Source organism: Nematostella vectensis, chromosome 6 (genome assembly GCF_932526225.1).
Source record: "Nematostella vectensis chromosome 6, jaNemVect1.1, whole genome shotgun sequence".
NCBI lineage: Eukaryota > Metazoa > Cnidaria > Anthozoa > Actiniaria > Edwardsiidae > Nematostella > Nematostella vectensis.
Window position 1 is genome coordinate 16,424,356 of NC_064039.1, and position 19,854 is coordinate 16,444,209.

The 19,854-nt window shown below is 43.0% G+C and overlaps 1 protein-coding gene across 6 annotated transcripts; it reads left to right on the forward strand.

The window, feature by feature from the left end:
* The first annotated feature begins 7,673 nt into the window (after window positions 1-7,673).
* LOC5513301 lies at window positions 7,674-19,637 on the forward strand. Of its 6 annotated transcripts, XM_048729078.1 has the most exons (14): window positions 7,674-7,799; window positions 8,454-8,516; window positions 9,557-9,855; window positions 9,892-9,931; window positions 10,052-10,345; window positions 10,416-10,523; window positions 10,624-10,737; window positions 11,062-11,178; window positions 11,799-11,912; window positions 12,120-12,239; window positions 12,555-12,668; window positions 16,458-16,723; window positions 17,889-18,128; window positions 18,593-19,637. In XM_048729078.1, the coding sequence occupies exons 2-14, from the start codon at window positions 8,462-8,464 to the stop codon at window positions 18,743-18,745; spliced, it is 2,034 nt and encodes a 677-aa protein (XP_048585035.1). In that variant the 5' UTR covers window positions 7,674-7,799; window positions 8,454-8,461; the 3' UTR covers window positions 18,746-19,637. The 6 variants fall into 6 exon arrangements, with proteins under 6 accessions (XP_048585035.1, XP_048585033.1, XP_048585034.1 ...); XM_048729076.1 differs by having other exon boundaries at window positions 9,557-9,996; window positions 10,081-10,345; XM_048729077.1 differs by having other exon boundaries at window positions 9,557-9,931.
* Window positions 19,638-19,854: the final 217 nt, after the last annotated feature.

Sequence of the window (19,854 nt, forward strand, 5' to 3'; positions counted from 1 at the left end):
CCTGTGTCCTGCTAAATTTGTTATCGCATTCTGCATTTACCTGCATCCTCGGCCAACCATTAACTGGCCACCATTGTCCTACTATTTGTATTATCCACAGTGGGAGAGTAGTTTTCACAAACCATGCAACAAAATGTAAGAGTCGAAGCTCGAGAATCAATGCAGCACAAAGGAGAACAACACATTGCAGCGTGTCAGTGCTAAATAAGCTAAAATGTATTCACGGGTTTATGAAAACCACTCTAGATCCCCTTGTAGCGGGAAACACCCTTATTACACCCACGGTGTTATAATCTCCATGTAAACCCATATCACACCCACGGTGTTATAATCCACATGTACATCCATATCACACCCACAGTGTTATAATCTCCATGTACACCCATATCACATCAACGGTGTTATGATCCACATGTACATCCATATCACATCCACGGTGTTATGATCCACATGTACACCCATATCACACCCACGGTGTTATAATCCACATGTACATCCATATCACACCCACGGTGTTATAATCCACATGTAAACCCATATCACACCCACGGTGTTATAATCCACATGTACATCCATATCACACCCCACGGTGTTATAATCTCCATGTAAACCCATATCACACCCACGGTGTTATGATCCACATGTATACCCGTATTACACCCCACGGTGTTATGATCTCCCTTTACACCCATATCACACCCACAGTTTTATGATCTCCCTTTACACCCATATCACACCCATGGTGTTATGATCTCCCTGTACAATCATATCACACCCCACGGTGTTATGATCTCCATGTACACCCATATCACACCCACGGTGTTATAATCCACATGTACACCCATATCACACCCACGGTGTTATAATCCACATGTACACCCATATCACATCCACGGTGTTATGATCCACATGTACACCCATATCACACCCACGGTGTTATGATCTCCATGTACACCCATATCACACCCACGGTGTTATAATCCACATGTACATCCATATCACACCCACGGTGTTATAATCCACATGTAAACCCATATCACACCCACGGTGTTATAATCCACATGTACATCCATATCACACCCCACGGTGTTATAATCTCCATGTAAACCCATATCACACCCACGGTGTTATGATCCACATGTATACCCGTATTACACCCCACGGTGTTATAATCTCCCTTTACACCCATATCACACCCACAGTGTTATGATCTCCCTTTACACCCATATCACACCCACAGTGTTATGATCTCCCTTTACACCCATATCACACCCACAGTGTTATGATCTCCCTTTACACCCATATCACACCCACGGTGTTATGATCTCCATGTACACCCATATCACACCCGAGGTGTTATGATCTCCATGTACACCCATATCACACCCACGGTGTTATAATCCACATGTACATCCATATCACACCCACTGTGTTATAATCTCCATGTAAACCCATATCACACCCACGGTGTTATAATCCACATGTACACCCATATCACATCCACGGCGTTATGATCCACATGTACATCCATATCACATCCACGGTGTTATGATCCACATGTACACCCATATCACACCCCACGGTGTTATAATCCACATGTGCACCCATATCACACCCACGGTGTTATAATCCACATGTACACCCATATCACATCCACGGTGTTATAATCCACATGTACACCCATATCACATCCACGGTGTTATGATCCACATGTTCACCCATATCACATCCACGGTGTTATGATCCACATGTACACCCATATCACATCCACGGTGTTATAATCCACATGTACATCCATATCACACCCACGGTGTTATAATCCACATGTACATCCATATCACACCCACGGTGTTATGATCCACATGTAAACCCATATCACACCCACGGTGTTATGATCCACATGTACACCCATATCACATCCATGGTGTTATGATGCACATGTACACCCATATCACATCCACGGTGTTATGATGCACATGTACACCCATATCACATCCATGGTGTTATGATCCACATGTACATCCATATCACATCCACGGTGTTATGATCCACATGTACATCCATATCACACCCACGGTGTTATAATCCACATGTACACCCATATCACATCCACGGTGTTATGATCCACATGTACACCCATATCACACCCACGGTGTTATAATCCACATGTAAACCCATATCACACCCACGGTGTTATAATCCACATGTACATCCATATCACACCCCACGGTGTTATAATCTCCATGTAAGCCCATATCACACCCACGGTGTTATGATCCACATGTATACCCGTATTACACCCCACGGTGTTATGATCTCCCTTTACACCCATATCACACCCACAGTGTTATGATCTCCCTTTACACCCATATCACACCCACAGTGTTATGATGCACATGTACACCCATATCACATCCATGGTGTTATGATCCACATGTACATCCATATCACATCCACGGTGTTATGATCCACATGTATACCCGTATTACACCCCACGGTGTTATGATCTCCCTTTACACCCATATCACACCCACAGTGTTATGATGCACATGTACACCCATATCACATCCACGGTGTTATAATCCACATGTACACCCATATCACATCCACGGCGTTATGATCCACATGTACATCCATATCACATCCACGGTGTTATGATCCACATGTACACCCATATCACACCCCACGGTGTTATGATCCACATGTACACCCATATCACATCCACGGTGTTATGATCCACATGTACACCCATATCACATCCACGGTGTTGTAATCCACATGTACATCCATATCACACCCACGGTGTTATGATCCACATGTACATCCATATCACATCCACGGTGTTATGATCCACATGTACATCCATATCACATCCACGGTGTTATGATCCACATGTACACCCATATCACACCCACGGTGTTATGATCCACATGTACATCCATATCACACCCACGGTGTTATAATCCACATGTACATCCATATCACATCCACAGTGTTATGATCCACATGTACACCCATATCACATCCACGGTGTTATGATCCACATGTACATCCATATCACATCCACGGTGCCATATCACATCCATGGTGTTATGATCAACATGTACACATCCATATCACACCCATGGTGTTATGATCTCCCTGTACAATCATATCACACCCCACGGTGTTATGATCTCCATGTACACCCATATCACACCCACGATGTTATAATCTCCATGTAAACCCATATCACACCCCACGGTGTTATGATCCACATGTACACCCATATCACACCAACGGTGTTATGATCCACATGTACATCCATATCACATCCACGGTGTTATGATCCACATGTACATCCATATCACACCCCACGGTGTTATGATCCACATGTACACCCATATCACACCCACGGTGTTATGATCCACATGTACACCCATATCACATCCACCGTGTTATAATCCACATGTACACCCATATCACACCCACGGTGTTATAATCAACATGTAAACCCATATCACACCCACGGTGTTATGATCCACATGTATACCCATATCACATCCACGGCGTTATAATCCACATGTACACCCATATCACACCCACGGTGTTATAATCCACATGTACACCCATATCACACCCACGGTGTTATAATCCACATGTACATCCATATCACATCCACGGTGTTATGATCTCCATGTAAACCCATATCACACCCCACGGTGTTATAATCCACATGTAAACCCATATCACACCCACGGTGTTATAATCCACATGTACATCCATATCACACCCCACGGTGTTATAATCTCCATGTAAACCCATATCACACCCACGGTGTTATGATCCACATGTATACCCGTATTACACCCCACGGTGTTATGATCTCCATGTAAACCCATATCACACCCACAGTGTTATGATCTCCCTTTACACCCATATCACACCCACAGTGTTATGATGCACATGTACACCCATATCACATCCATGGTGTTATGATCCACATGTACATCCATATCACATCCACGGTGTTATGATCCACATGTATACCCGTATTACACCCCACGGTGTTATGATCTCCCTTTACACCCATATCACACCCACAGTGTTATGATGCACATGTACACCCATATCACATCCACGGTGTTATAATCCACATGTACACCCATATCACATCCACGGCGTTATGATCCACATGTACATCCATATCACATCCACGGTGTTATGATCCACATGTACACCCATATCACACCCCACGGTGTTATGATCCACATGTACACCCATATCACATCCACGGTGTTATGATCCACATGTACACCCATATCACATTCACGGTGTTGTAATCCACATGTACATCCATATCACACCCACGGTGTTATGATCCACATGTACATCCATATCACATCCACGGTGTTATGATCCACATGTACATCCATATCACATCCACGGTGTTATGATCCACATGTACACCCATATCACACCCACGGTGTTATGATCCACATGTACATCCATATCACACCCACGGTGTTATGATCCACATGTACATCCATATCACATCCACAGTGTTATGATCCACATGTACACCCATATCACATCCACGGTGTTATGATCCACATGTACATCCATATCACATCCACGGTGCCATATCACATCCATGGTGTTATGATCAACATGTACACATCCATATCACACCCATGGTGTTATGATCTCCCTGTACAATCATATCACACCCCACGGTGTTATGATCTCCATGTACACCCATATCACACCCACGATGTTATAATCTCCATGTAAACCCATATCACACCCCACGGTGTTATGATCCACATGTACACCCATATCACACCCACGGTGTTATGATCCACATGTACATCCATATCACATCCACGGTGTTATGATCCACATGTACATCCATATCACACCCCACGGTGTTATGATCCACATGTACACCCATATCACACCCACGGTGTTATGATCCACATGTACAACCATATCACATCCACGGTGTTATAATCCACATGTACACCCATATCACACCCACGGTGTTATAATCAACATGTAAACCCATATCACACCCACGGTGTTATGATCCACATGTATACCCATATCACATCCACGGCGTTATAATCCACATGTACACCCATATCACACCCACGGTGTTATAATCCACATGTACACCCATATCACACCCACGGTGTTATAATCCACATGTACATCCATATCACATCCACGGTGTTATGATCTCCATGTAAACCCATATCACACCCCACGGTGTTATAATCCACATGTACATCCATATCACATCCACGGTGTTATAATCTCCATGTACACCCATATCACACCCACGATGTTATAATCTCCATGTAAACCCATATCACACCCACGGTGTTATGATCCACATGTACACCCATATCACACCCACGGTGTTATAATCCACATGTACATCCATATCACATCCACGGTGTTATGATCCACATGTACACCCATATCACATCCACGGTGTTATGATCCACATGTACACCCGTATCACACCCACAGTGTTATGATCTCCCTTTAAACCCATATCACACCCATGGTGTTATGATCTCCCTGTACAATCATATCACACCCCACGGTGTTATGATCTCCATGTACACCCATATCACACCCACGGTGTTATAATCCACATGTACACCCATATCACATCCACGGTGTTATAATCCACATGTACATCCATATCACACCCACGGTGTTATAATCTCCATGTAAACCCATATCACACCCCACGGTGTTATAATCCACATGTACACCCATATCACACCCCACGGTGTTATAATCCACATGTACACCCATATCACACCCACGGTGTTATGATCCACATGTACATCCATATCACACCCACGGTGTTATAATCCACATGTATACCCATATCACACCCACGGTGTTATAATCCACATGTACATCCATATCACACCCACGGTGTTATAATCCACATGTACACCCATATCACACCCACGGTGTTGTGGTGGTCTAACCTCTAAAATCAACATCCTTCATTTTCTCAAAAACGCTCATGTGAAAATTGTTCAAAATCTCCTCGCAATTGGAAAACAATAGTATCTTCAAGTTCTATGGATTTATTTCATTGAAACTTGCGATCTGTATGTAGAATTAATGGTATTTGATTATTTAGGTTGACGTCATATTTTGAAGAGACCAAGCCCTACCTTGAAATATTTCAGCATATATGAACTTTCATCCTTCCTTGGTAATGTAGTGCATTTATATTTACAAATCAGTGCAATGCGCCCGTGTAGTAAAAGCGCAAAGTGGGTACTGTAGTAATGGTTGTAGATTTGTTCATGCCACTTTGCATATTTGGTGGATTTCATCACTAATGAGATCATTTTCATTTCGTTTAGTCAAAATTATAGCATTATGCGTAATATCTACAATAGGCGATTTTTAGCTATTTACAAATTATGTAAGTTTAGAATGAATATACCTATGTAAGACAAGTCGGTTCATCTTGTTTAAGCCTGCTCTAGCTAATTAGGGGGATCTTTTGATTATTTGATTTTCCCATTCGGCCTGCATATACTTTTTTCACTTTGAAAATTTGCGGAAATAATATTTTTTAAATAGTCAAGGTAAACGCTGAATTAGACAACACGATATGCGACTTGCCCTCTTCACCTCTACAAAAAAAATCAAACTACGACTCCGCTCCGATGATTGAAGATGAAAGACATGCCGTAGACAGGGTCGCATACGACCAAATCGTGCTGTCTAGATCAGCCATAAAAAGGCCATGAAGTCTCAGCCGTGGCTCTTACAGCTGGGGGTTGAGAAAAATGTTTTCTTGGTAAAGACCAATGAAAAAGGGGAAAAGTAAAAAAATGTTAGACCCTATAACACGTTCCACCTCTAACTAGAACTAAGAGACCGACCTATCTAATATCTGACCCGGGCTCTGCTGCGCATCTTTTTTTGTCTTTTTCTCATTAATTCATGATGATTATGCTTCGCTTTTAACATCGAGACTACCATCATTTCAATTTATATCCTCCAACTATCTCGTATTCTTCTCGAATTTCTTCGGAATAGATAACTAGTAATATTCAATGATTTTAATAAAAACGTGACTTTTTGTTACATCTTACAAATTTCATTAATAATGAATAAACCTTGCTCTCATTTCTTCTAGAAATTTCAGATTATCACTGGGTAACAGTCTCTTATAATTGATGAGCAACTATTAATTCTCTGATTTCAAGGACTTTTGTGTTTAATTCCATGGAGATATTTTCATTTTATAAAAACGTTGTTACGCACTTCATAAATCCTTCCAAACAGCTAGATATATTTTTGGGAACATAGCTGTGTGATGCCCTTTTATGGAATGCTTGAAAAATACTTTTATAGGCATTTCAAAAAAGGTTCTTCCTTTTTCCTTTGTCCATTATTTTCTATCTGACTCTTTATTTTATCCTGTAAAAAACTAGATTCTGCGGCATGGGCTGCTTTGGGAGTTCTCCATTCACTCAAGAAATCACCATTAGAGGGCACTTTGACCCAAGAAAACTACATGGGCAGACTAGATTCATCTCTTTAGGACAAAATCCCTTTAAAAAAGATACCACGGCCCATAGTTACCATGTGAGTTCATCATAGCTCATCATTTCAAGTGGTGCTCTTCATAGCTTGATTGATTCCCAATTGAATGACACATGGCGTAAAGTGTTTCTCTGTGTGTCGGGAGAGACACGGTTTTGTCGTCAGTTTCCACCCTGTAAGCTGAGGTGTGATAACAGGGATAACACTCTGGATATATATACTCGGTATGTATACAATACAATCTGTTTGATACTTCTTTTAGGAGCATGAAAGAGCATGAAAAAAGTTATTATAAAATATCAAGAAAATTGTTGGGCTCGTTTACCTTTAAAGTTTTTCAAAAAATATCTTCCCTTCAACTTAACGGTAAAGTATAACTGTTTCTAATTAAAAAAATATATATATTGTCCAGTGATTGTCGCAGACAAGAAACTGTAAGTAAAGTAAATTAAATACTCCCATGGAACTGCAAATGGAAAAATTCCTAAAAGAAGCTATCGAGACTTTGTTAAGATGACGTGTCGTTAGGAGCTGGATCTCTCAGTGCGCAAATGCAATACCTCGCTTTACCAAAAACATAACCAAGCAAATACTAAAACCCAATGGAATCAGACCTTTAACAATGACTTTTAATAGAAATAAAAGGATTTCTATATTTTTGGATAATTGCCGGAAAAAGACAAGCATTTGCACGAGATTTTCTATATCCTTAGCTTTTATGAAAATGGCGCTTAATGTGAAATTTTTTTTAAACTAGAAAATAATGTTTCCATTTCTGGATATATTTTTTCCGCTGTAGTAGATTTCAAGTCCGGAATATTTGATCGCTTGTTTTATATCCGTTTAAGTCTATTCCTTACGTTTGTTTCTATTTACAGGCTCAAAAATGAGGATTTCTGTAATATCGGTTCTTTTTGTCCTATCACTGTTCACATTCTCAGGTAAGGTGTAGAGCTGAGGTTCTGCTCTCTACATAAGCTTTAGAGGTTCTGTCTCGCGCGAATGATTGCTCTCTACATAAGCTAAAAAGGTTCCGTCTCGCTAGAATCATTGTTCTCTACATGAGATAAAGAGGTTCTGTCTCGCGCGAATCATTTCTTCTACATAGGATAAAGAGGTTCCGTCTCTTGCGAATCATTGCTCTCTACATAAGCTAAAAAGGTTCTGTCTCGCGCGAATCATTGCTCTCTATATGAGCTAAAAAGGTTCTGTCTCGCGCGAATCATTGCTCTCTACATAAGCTAAAGAGGTTCTGTCCCTCGCGAATCATTGCTTCTACATAAGCTAAAAAGGTTCTGTCCCGCGCGAATCATTGCTCTCTACATAAGCTAAAGAGGTTCCGTCTCTCGCGAATCATTGCTTCTACATAAGCTAAAAAGGTTCTGTCTCGCGCGAATTATTGCTCTCTACATAGGTTAAAGAGGTTCTGTCCCGCGCGAATCATTGCTCTCTACATAAGCTAAAGAGGTTCTGTCCCGCGCGAATCATTGCTTCTACATAAGCTAAAGAAGTTTCGTCTCTCGCGAATCATTGCTCTCTACATAAGCTAAGAGTTTCCGTTTCTCGCGAATCATTGCTCTCTACATAAGCTAAGAGGTTCTGTCTCGCGCGAATCATTGCTCTCTACATAAGTTAAAGAGGTTCTGTCTCGCGCGAATCTTTGCTCTCTACATAAGCTATAGAGGTTCTGTCTCGCGCGAATCATTGCTTCCTATATAAGCATTTCTCTTTTTTATAGGATTTATAATAGCATGTATTTCTATTTCTCTCATTTCTGTTTTTTGTGTAAGTTTGTCAACTTTTTTGTTGTTGTATTCTCTGACGTGGCGGTGGCTTTCCTCTCCCACTCTCCCTATATTAATTTGGGCTTCTCTATAAAGCCTCTACCAGGACTCATTTTTCCTAACTTTTTTCAGTACAATGAGAACACTACTATTCAAATGCGTTTCGGATGAACTTCTATTAACTTATTATCTCGCAGCCCTTGCCAGAAAAACGCCTAAAGTCACCAGGCGCAGCAATGAAGCTGTGATTGTAACCGAGACATTTGGAGAAGAAGATCCTTATCGCGAGCTTCGAGACCTGGAGACAGTATCGGAAGAGAGATCAAAGCGATCGTCAGGCGATAAGTCCGATGATTCGGAAAGTGCTTCCAAAGAAGTGAAAAAAGACAAAAAGAAGAAGAATTACAGCAAGGAAAAGGGTAGCAGTGATAATTCTGGCAGCGGTGATAAAACCACCAAACCCGAGAAGAACGACGCGAAGAAGAAGGACAAGGGTAGCGGCAGCGGAGGATCAGGCAGCGGTGATAAAACCACCAAACCCGAGAAGAACGACGCGAAGAAGAAGGACAAGGGTAGCGGCAGCGGAGGATCAGGCAGCGGTGATAAAACCACCAAACCCGAGAAGAACGACGCGAAGGAGAAGGACAAGGGTGATAAACCCAAGAAGAACGACGCGAAGGAGAAGGAAAAGGGTGATAAACCCGAGAAGAATTACGCGAAGAAGAAGGACAAGGGTAGCGGCAGCGGAGGATCAGGCAGCGGTGATAAACCCATAAATCCCGAAAAGAATTACGCGAAGAAAAAGAACAAGGGTAGCGGCAGCGGGAGTGGTAATGGCAAACCACTAAAACCCAAAAAGAACTACGGAAAGAAAAAGAACTACTCAAAGAAGAAGGACTACGGAAAGAAGAAGAACTACTCAAAGAAGAAGAAAAATCCTAAAAATAAGAAGTATAATAAGAAGAAGAACCGCAAGAACTCAAAAAGTGAGCTATGTTTGTTTTTCCAAAGATGTTCCTTATCAGTAAGCTTTAACACATTTTATTTTCTATGCAGTTGATTGTGTAAAGTTCCCTTGCGAGAATGGCGGTGAATGTTGTCAGGGGCGAAAATTCTCCATGTGTCTCTGCCCGGCGGGTTTCAAAGGAAAGCGTTGTGAGGAAGGTAAGAAACTACACCCGGGCTTCCTTTCTATGCGTAGTTTCAGTTTCATAGCGGACAGTCAAATGAAAGAGTGTATCTGACAAATAATGTTTTGCTACAGAAATTAATGAATGCGCCAGCAATCCTTGTAGGAAGAAAGGAGCGACATGTGTTGATCAAGTCAACGGCTTCACCTGCCTGCTGCCCGACTCAAGCGAAACATGCCCCGACAACGGTACGTCTATCTTTAGATTGTTTGCAAATGACATCGAGAGGCATGTTGTAGTATGAAGTATGAGAACCAAAATAATTTAACAATAGTTCTTTGCAAAGATTTGGCATACAGCTGATTCGTCACGCAATGTTCCGTATCACGGACTTCTTGAAATTCCTTTGAAATCAGAACTAGAAATAGCTGTAACATATTGTGAATACCGGTAATTTGTATCAATCTGCATTGGGAATTTGCTGTATAGCTCTCTGCGCTTCTAATAAAAGAAGAGAAATGCCACAAAAGTGTGTGATATGCATCACGCAACCCTTAATAATCTCGTTTCAGTTGGAGCGAACCCCTGCTCCTCCAACCCTTGCCGTAATGGTGCAACGTGCTCCTCCAATAAAGGACAGTACAAATGCAAATGTCCTCCTGGATACGGAGGGAGGGACTGTTCTGTTGGTAAGTGAAACTGAATAAAAGCGTGCTCGAAATTAAAAAAAGATCGGGGGCAGTTGTGTGGTTCCAACTGTGTCCTTTTTAATGCTGTATCGGGACAGAATTTTTTAGTTCAGCGTTAGTAAAGTTATAGATGTAAGCGGCGGTGAGCCAATGCTCCGCATCAAAGAACTCTTTGGTTTGATATATAGGGGTATCGATGGGTAAATCCGTGACTTGCCTGACGCGCCGAGACCGGTGTTTCAGAATACGAGTTCGAGACCAGTCAAATTTCGTAAATCAAGCCCAAGCTTTTCCGATCTGTTAACGACCGAGTCCGACATCTTTTTTTCGAGCTTGTTTTCGGATAACTTGCGCGAGGTATATCATAAACATCAGTTGACAAAAGAATAAGTAGAGTTACAATAGATTATTGCTAGTCAATAAAAAAGCAAGGGGAACGCTTAGCATGGTAACAAACATAAAACAGATCGTGTATAACAAAAATTCGGGAGTGAGCCTGAGATCGCGTTTAAAACTCCGAGACTCAAGTAGGGTTCTCGGAGCCTCGCTTTTTTTTGGCAACGGTCTCGGGCAAACGTCCCATTATCTTGACATTGGCTTTGTGTTGCCTGCTTTTCCAGACATCGATGATTGTGCTTCCTTTCCATGTCACTTTGGCGCCACTTGTGTTGACAAGGTGAATGGGTACCAGTGCCAGTGTGCTCCAGGATACACGGGGAAGGACTGCGACCACAGTGAGTATGTCAGTTAACACCTATACAGTGAGCAGGGAAACATTGTGTTGAGCACTGTTACGTTCAGCGTTTAAGTGGCCAACCACATCTAAATTAACGAATTTTCTCTTTATTTATGAAAAACATTTTCAACACAAAACCTCGCGAAAGTAGAAGTCCCTTTGGCAAACTACTGTACTGGAATGTTCGTTTTTTTGCATTTTGTAGGAACTGACCAGTGTGTCCCAGACTTGTGTGAAAATGGTGGAACGTGTATTGTCACCGCAAATTCAAGCTCCTGGGAATGCGCTTGCCCGCCTGGGTTTACAGGAGATCTCTGTGAGGATGGTATGTAAATGCTCGAAGTTTTAATTCAGATCAAGAAGAATATTGAGATTAAGAAAAGTAGTTTAGGCCTATGTTGAGTGGCTTTCTCACTTACTGGCATACTACCTCCAAAAACATTAGAGGTTTCTTTTGGAAATCAAAAGATAAAAACACATTTCGAGAAATATAGTCAGAGAATAACCTCGTTTTTGATCATTTTCTTATTTGAATGCACAGGAATGAGCGATATAGTCTTTTAACAGTGATATAACAAGGTAATAGGTAAGGTAAGGTGATAACACCCAGTCTATTGATGGCCGTAATTGATTCCCCTAGTTACGAATGACTGCTCAAGCAACCCATGTTTACACGATGGCATTTGCTGTGAGGGGCCTGGCGGTATCATGTGTCAGTGCATCAATGGATGGAGCGGCAAGTTTTGCGACAAAAGTAAGTAACGCTAGCTGAATGGGTTAGAGACAGAACTGACTAGAGGGTGATTTAGATCCATCAGGACGATCATCTTTGTCGGCGTCAAGACGGGAAAAGGACGAAAGAAAGCACGAAAATTTGTCCTGAGCACGACACGATGTCAACAAGAAATGCCTGCGTGCCCTTTCGAGCGTGTGTGTGTTGGTATCCTGGATCCCTGATACCTATATTATTAAAGCGAAGCTGGTAAATTTCTTTTAGAAGTCTTTTCGGGCCTTGTCCTCGTTGTCGTCGCGATCGCTAAGTATCTCTTTCTATTAAAGGACACTGTGGCCACTCTCGTGTATCCCCTATTTCAGTACACACCCTCTCTCCCCTTGTATCCCCCCATTACGGTAGACAACCTCTCTCCCCTTGTTTCCCCCCCATTACGGTACACACCCTCTCTCCCCTTGTATCCCCATAGTACGGTACACACCCTCTCTCCACTTGTATTCTCTAGTACGGTACACACCCTCTCTCCTCTTGTATTCCCTATTACGGTACACACCCTCTCTCTCCTTGTATCCCCATAGTACGGTACACACGTCCTCTCTCCCCTTGTATTCTCTAGTACGGTACACACCCTCTCTCCTCTTGTATTCCTAATTACGGTACACACCCTCTCTCCCCTTGTATCCCAATAGTACGGTACACACCCTTTCTCCCCTCATATCCCACAGTACGGTACCCACCCTTTCTCCCCTTGTATTTCCTATTACGGTACCCACCCATTCTCCCCTTGTATTCTCTAGTACGGTACACACCCTCTCTCCCCTTGTATTCCCTATTACGGTACACACCCTCTCTCTCCTAGTATCCCCATAGTACGGTACACACGTCCTCTCTCCCCTTGTATTCCCTATTACGGTACACACCCTCTCTCCCCTTGTATCCCCATAGTACGGTACACACCCTCTCTCCCCTTGTATTCCCTAGTACGGTACACACCCTCTCTCCCCTTGTATCCCCATAGTACGGTACCCACCCTCTCTCCCCTTGTATCCCCTATTACGGTACACACCCTCTCTCCCCATGTATTCCCTAGTACGGTACACACCCTTTCTCCCCTTGTATTCCCTATTACGGTACCCACCCTTTCTCCCCTTGTATTCCCCAATACGGTACACACCCTTTCTCCCCTTGTATTCCCTAGTACGGTACACACCCGCTCTCCTCTTGTATTTCCTAGTACGGTACCCACCCTTTCTCCCCTCGTATCCCACAGTACGGTACCCACCCTTTCCCCCCTCGTATCCCACAGTACGGTACCCACCCTTTCCCCCCTCGTATCCCACAGTACGGTACCCACCCTTTCTCCCCTTGTATCCCACAGTACGGTACCCACCCTTTCTCCCCTTGCATTCCCTATTACGGTACACACCCTTTCTCCCCTTGTATCCCCACAGTACGGTACCCACCCTCTCTCCCCTTGTATTCTCTAGTACGGTACACACCCTTTCTCCCCTCTATTCCCTATTACAGTACACACCCTCTCTCCCCTTGTATCCCCCCATTACGGTACACACCCTCTCTCCCCTTGTATTCCCTAGTACTGTACCCATCCTTTCTTCCCTTGTATCCCCTAGTACGGTTCACATTCTTCTTCCCCCTGTATTCCCTATAACGGTACACACCCTCTCTCCGTTTGTATTTTCTAGTACGGTACACACCCTTTCTCCCCTTGTATTCCCTATTACGGTACACACCCTCTCTCCCCTTGTATCCCCTATTACGGTACAAACCCTCTCTCCCCTTTTATCCCCTATTACGGTACACACCCTCTCTCCCCTTGTATCCCCATAGTACTGTACACACCCTTTCTCTCCTTGTATTCCCTAGTACGGTACACACCCGCTCTCCCCTTGTATTCCCTAGTACGGTACCCACCCTTTCTCCCCTCGTATCCCACAGTACGCTACCCACCCTTTCTCCCCCTGTATTCCCTATAACGGTACACACCCTCTCTCCGTTTGTATTTTCTAGTACGGTACACACCCTTTCTCCCCTTGTATTCCCTAGTACGGTACACACCCTTTCTCCCCTCGTATCCCACAGTACGGTACCCACCCTTTCTCCCCTTGTATCCCACAGTACGGTACCCACCCTTTCTCCCCTTGTATTCCCTAGTACGGTACACACCCGCTCTCCCCTCGTATCCCACAGTTCGGTACCCACCCTTTCTCCCCCTGTATTCCCTATAACGGTACACACCCTCTCTCCGTTTGTATTTTCTAGTACGGTACACACCCTTTCTCCCCTTGTATTCCCTAGTACGGTACACACCCTTTCTCCCCTTGTATTCCCTATTACAGTACACACCCTCTCTCCCCTTGTATCCCCCCATTACGGTACACACCCTCTCTCCCCTTGTATTCCCTAGTACTGTACCCATCCTTTCTTCCCTTGTATCCCCTAGTACGGTTCACATTCTTCTTCCCCCTGTATTCCCTATAACGGTACACACCCTCTCTCCGTTTGTATTTTCTAGTACGGTACACACCCTTTCTCCCCTTGTATTCCCTATTACGGTACACACCCTCTCTCCCCTTGTATCCCCTATTACGGTACAAACCCTCTCTCCCCTTTTATCCCCTATTACGGTACACACCCTCTCTCCCCTTGTATCCCCATAGTACGGTACACACCCTTTCTCTCCTTGTATTCCCTAGTACGGTACACACCCGCTCTCCCCTTGTATTCCCTAGTACGGTACCCACCCTTTCTCCCCTCGTATCCCACAGTACGCTACCCACCCTTTCTCCCCCTGTATTCCCTATAACGGTACACACCCTCTCTCCGTTTGTATTTTCTAGTACGGTACACACCCTTTCTCCCCTTGTATTCCCTAGTACGGTACACACCCTTTCTCCCCTCGTATCCCACAGTACGGTACCCACCCTTTCTCCCCTTGTATCCCACAGTACGGTACCCACCCTTTCTCCCCTTGTATTCCCTAGTACGGTACACACCCGCTCTCCCCTCGTATCCCACAGTACGGTACCCACCCTTTCTCCCCCTGTATTCCCTATAACGGTACACACCCTCTCTCCGTTTGTATTTTCTAGTACGGTACACACCCTTTCTCCCCTTGTATTCCCTAGTACGGTACACACCCTTTCTCCCCTCGTATCCCACAGTACGGTACCCACCCTTTCTCCCCTTGTATCCCACAGTACGGTACCCACCCTTTCTCCCCTTGTATCCCCACAGTACGGTACACACCCTTTCTCCCCTCGTATCCCACAGTACGGTACCCACCCTTTCTCCCCTTGTATCCCAAAGTACGGTACCCACCCTTTCTCCCCTTGTATTCCCTATTACGGTACACACCCTTTCTCCCCTCGTATCCCACAGTACGGTTCCCACCCTCTCTTCCCTTGTATCCCCATAGCACGGTACACACCCTTTCTCCCCTTGTATTCCCTAGTACGGTACACACCCGTTCTCCCCTACGGTACACACCCTTTCTCCCCTTGTATTCTCATATTAAGGTACACACCCTCTCCTTCTTGTATCTCCTAATACGGTACACACCCTCTTTCCCCTCGTATCCTACAGTACGGTACACACCCTTTTTCCTCTTGTATTCCCTATTTCAGTACACACCCTCTCTCCTCTTGTATCCCCCCATTACGGTAGACAACCTCTCTCCCCTTGTATCCCCCCATTACGGTACACACCCTCTCTCCCCTAGTATCCCCCCATTACGGTACACATCTCCCCTTGTATACCCTCATTTTCTCACCAATGTAATCTTTTCTACAGTGGATCCAGACATGGTGGTTTCTGATGGAGAAATGTCATTCGAGGAAGATGGTGACGAGGATCCTGATAGCCCGACATTCAGCAGGCGACCACACTTGGGCTGTGACGTGTGCGGCATTGAGGTGGGCCGAGGATACGACCTGGCAAATAGGAGGCCTGTGGACGTCATGAGGGACATGAAGGATATCGGTCTTGATTACAAGGACGCCATGCGACTCTCGAGAGCTTCTGGTATGAGGGGAAAGAAGGCGAAGTATTTCATCAAGGTTAGTTTTGCGAAGTATTACATCAAGGTTGGCTTCTTTGCATTGTGGTACAAATACATAAGTGCGTTTGTGGGCTGGGGATATCCTGATATGCAATCCAGAAAGGCATGTCAAAACTGGTCTACCTCTAAAACTCAGTAGACTCAGTGGCCCTCAGTGGAGTCATTCAATATCTATCAAATGTTCACGAGGACGAAAGGGTCATCTCGAAGGAAAAAGGAAGTGTTATACTTAACAATTAGACTTTTTTCTATCAGTCAAAAGATAATCAACGAGGCGTGAAAGGATTTTGATCATTCTCAGTAATAAATAACCGCTCCTGTCGCCGCTTTTTCGCTTCTCACTGTCTATGACTCAAAAGATAGTTAGTACGGACGCCAATCAAATTCAAATTGCTTATATATTGTCTTCGGTATCTTATATATTGTCTATATATTGTCTTCGGTATCTAGAGTCGTTAACAAAAATGTTGACCCAATGAGAAATACATATAGATACCTTTTGTCTTTCCATATATTTTGACAGCTAAAAAAAGGGTACAATACATAAAGAATACTAAATGGAAAGTGCGCGCGTTCGGTTTTTATTCACGAGTTGTGCAGTATCAAAAAATGAACGAGTTTTTTTTTATACAAAACAACGAGTAAATAAAAACTGTGCAAAGCACTTTCCATGCTGTATTTTGTTTATTTATACATACTGAGAAGTTTATAATAAGCTAATTACATAACATTTTATTAGACTTGGCTGCAGAGGCTCCGAGGTTTGTTTTGTTCGACGGTTCGGTTGAAGACGGACAGAAACTTACATTAAAATGAACCTGTCTCGCTAATGTCACGCACGAGACTGTGATATTAGATAAATTTTTAACAGCGTTGGGATTGAAGCCATTCAAGTGCAGTGAAAAATATCGTTCGTCCAATCAGAACCGCGAACGACTTTTCTTTACGGTGATAAAACATCGTTTCGCGCCTCTGATTTGCTAAGACCAGTAAACGAACGAAAATTTACTGAATATATTTCCAGTGAGTATTTCTCAGTATGTATATAATAAATATATGTATTTCTCGGATTAAGACAACATTTTTGTTAACGACTGTATATTGTCTTCGGTATCTTATACATTGTCTTTGGTATCTTATATATCGTCTTCGGTATCTTGTAGAAACAGGAGCTAGACAAGATAGTGATCACCCGTGCACAGCAGAAGAAATTGTTCTTGCGCGACTACCCCCGCCGATGCAAGTACGCCAAGAGGATGATCGAGAAGTACTCCCAACGCACCCTTCGCTTCGAGAAGATGGACAAGTTTGCGCGCGAGCTTGCCGAAGATGTGGTCACTCATGGTGAGTTCAACATGGACGACGAGGATGAAGAGAAGAGGAAATGCAGCAAACGCATGCAGGTAAACACGGGAGCTCATTTCTATTTGAATTCTAGGATATCAGTTATTACATTTTATTAGTCACAGACGAGCGCAACACAACATTACAATTAGCCTGTATACGGACCTAGGTATTACGGTGGCCTGTGTACAGGCTACATTACAATACCATAAAATACACCCACTCACTATAACTTTGCTTTACTATCTCACTCACTATAACTTTGCTTTACAAATCTATGCTATCTTTGAACGAACAGACAAATTAACTGCACCAATACATTTACAATTACTCCCAAAACATTCTCTTGAGACCAAAGACGCAGTAGAACTTGTGCAGCTCTGACTCGCTGGCTCAGCCAAAAAAAAAAAAAAAAAAAATCTCAGGGAACACTTCCACTACCAGGCCACGTCTGATATCTGAAATGGTAGAAATATCGCGAGGGATTGGGCCGGTTATAAATTTCTTCTTTTTTTCTTCACAGGATGCTTTTGACAAAAACTCCATGCAGGCAGTGAAGGATCTCATCATGGATTCTGACTTCTGGCTGAAGAAGGTCAGGATCTCCAAGAAGCGTTACGAAATACGGCGAAACTCGTGCCTCAAGGCGTGCAAGAAAAGCCGAAATTGCTCTTAGATAACCCTCTAGTCACGACATAAACCGAAAAAAGCAGCTTGCCAAACTTAAAACAAATGCAAGTAAAGGTTAAGGTAACGGCACATGACAACAGAACCCATAACAAATCACATTTTCATTCATTCCTTTCATTCCTGCTTTATTCCTTTTATTCCCTAGCACTAGCACTAACCCTAACCTCACATTTTCATTTCCTTCCACTTTTATTTAATCCTCTTCCCCCGCACAATAACGCTATTTAAATCCCTCACAATCACGTAGTCCAAGTCACGTTTTTTAAATCACGCTCAATTTATGCAGTTCTAGTCACGCCTAGTTATTTTAATTTCACAGCCTTATCTCACAACCCTAACTTTTATCATTATTAATTTATCATTTTGTTTCAAATTTTTTAATCTTTTCACAATATATTTTTTCACTTGATTTTGCATCGAAACCGTAAAATTATTTATTCAACTAATTTCACTCAAATCCCTGACATAGCTTGGGTTTTTCACATCTCCTCCATGCACATTTTTTTCTTTTCTTCTTTATGATATTCAATTTCATCTGACATTTATTTTCACTGATTTTGTTCAGTTTTTTTCCGTTGTTTGATTGACCCCGTGAGCTATATTTAATATTCCCGCTAAGCATGTAATGATGTAAACAATTTACGACAACTAGTCTAAAGTGCACATTTTTATTTTTCACAAAAGTTCACGTTTTGTTATTTTACACCTTGTTCTTTACTTGCTATTGTTTTATGATGTTGTAACTAATCAATGCCACACCGATAAGCTTATGATTGCTGCTGTAGATTTTGTTGCACGTTTAGATTTAGATTGCAGTCACGTGCCGCCTATGTGTATTAAAGGTATAATGGATAAATAATAAAATATGGATGTGTCAATAAGATTGTATTAAGAATCTGTAGACTGATGTTCACCTCACCTCACCTATCCTCTTCGCGCTCAGTTGCGCATAAGGCCTTAATACTTTTCCTCCATTTGGACCAATCACGAGCTACCACCCTTGCCTCTTCCCAAGAGTTCCATCCTGCTTCTGTTCCCTCCTTTTCCACCGATCGCCTCCAAGTTGTCTTAGGTCTTCCTACTTTTCTTTTTCCG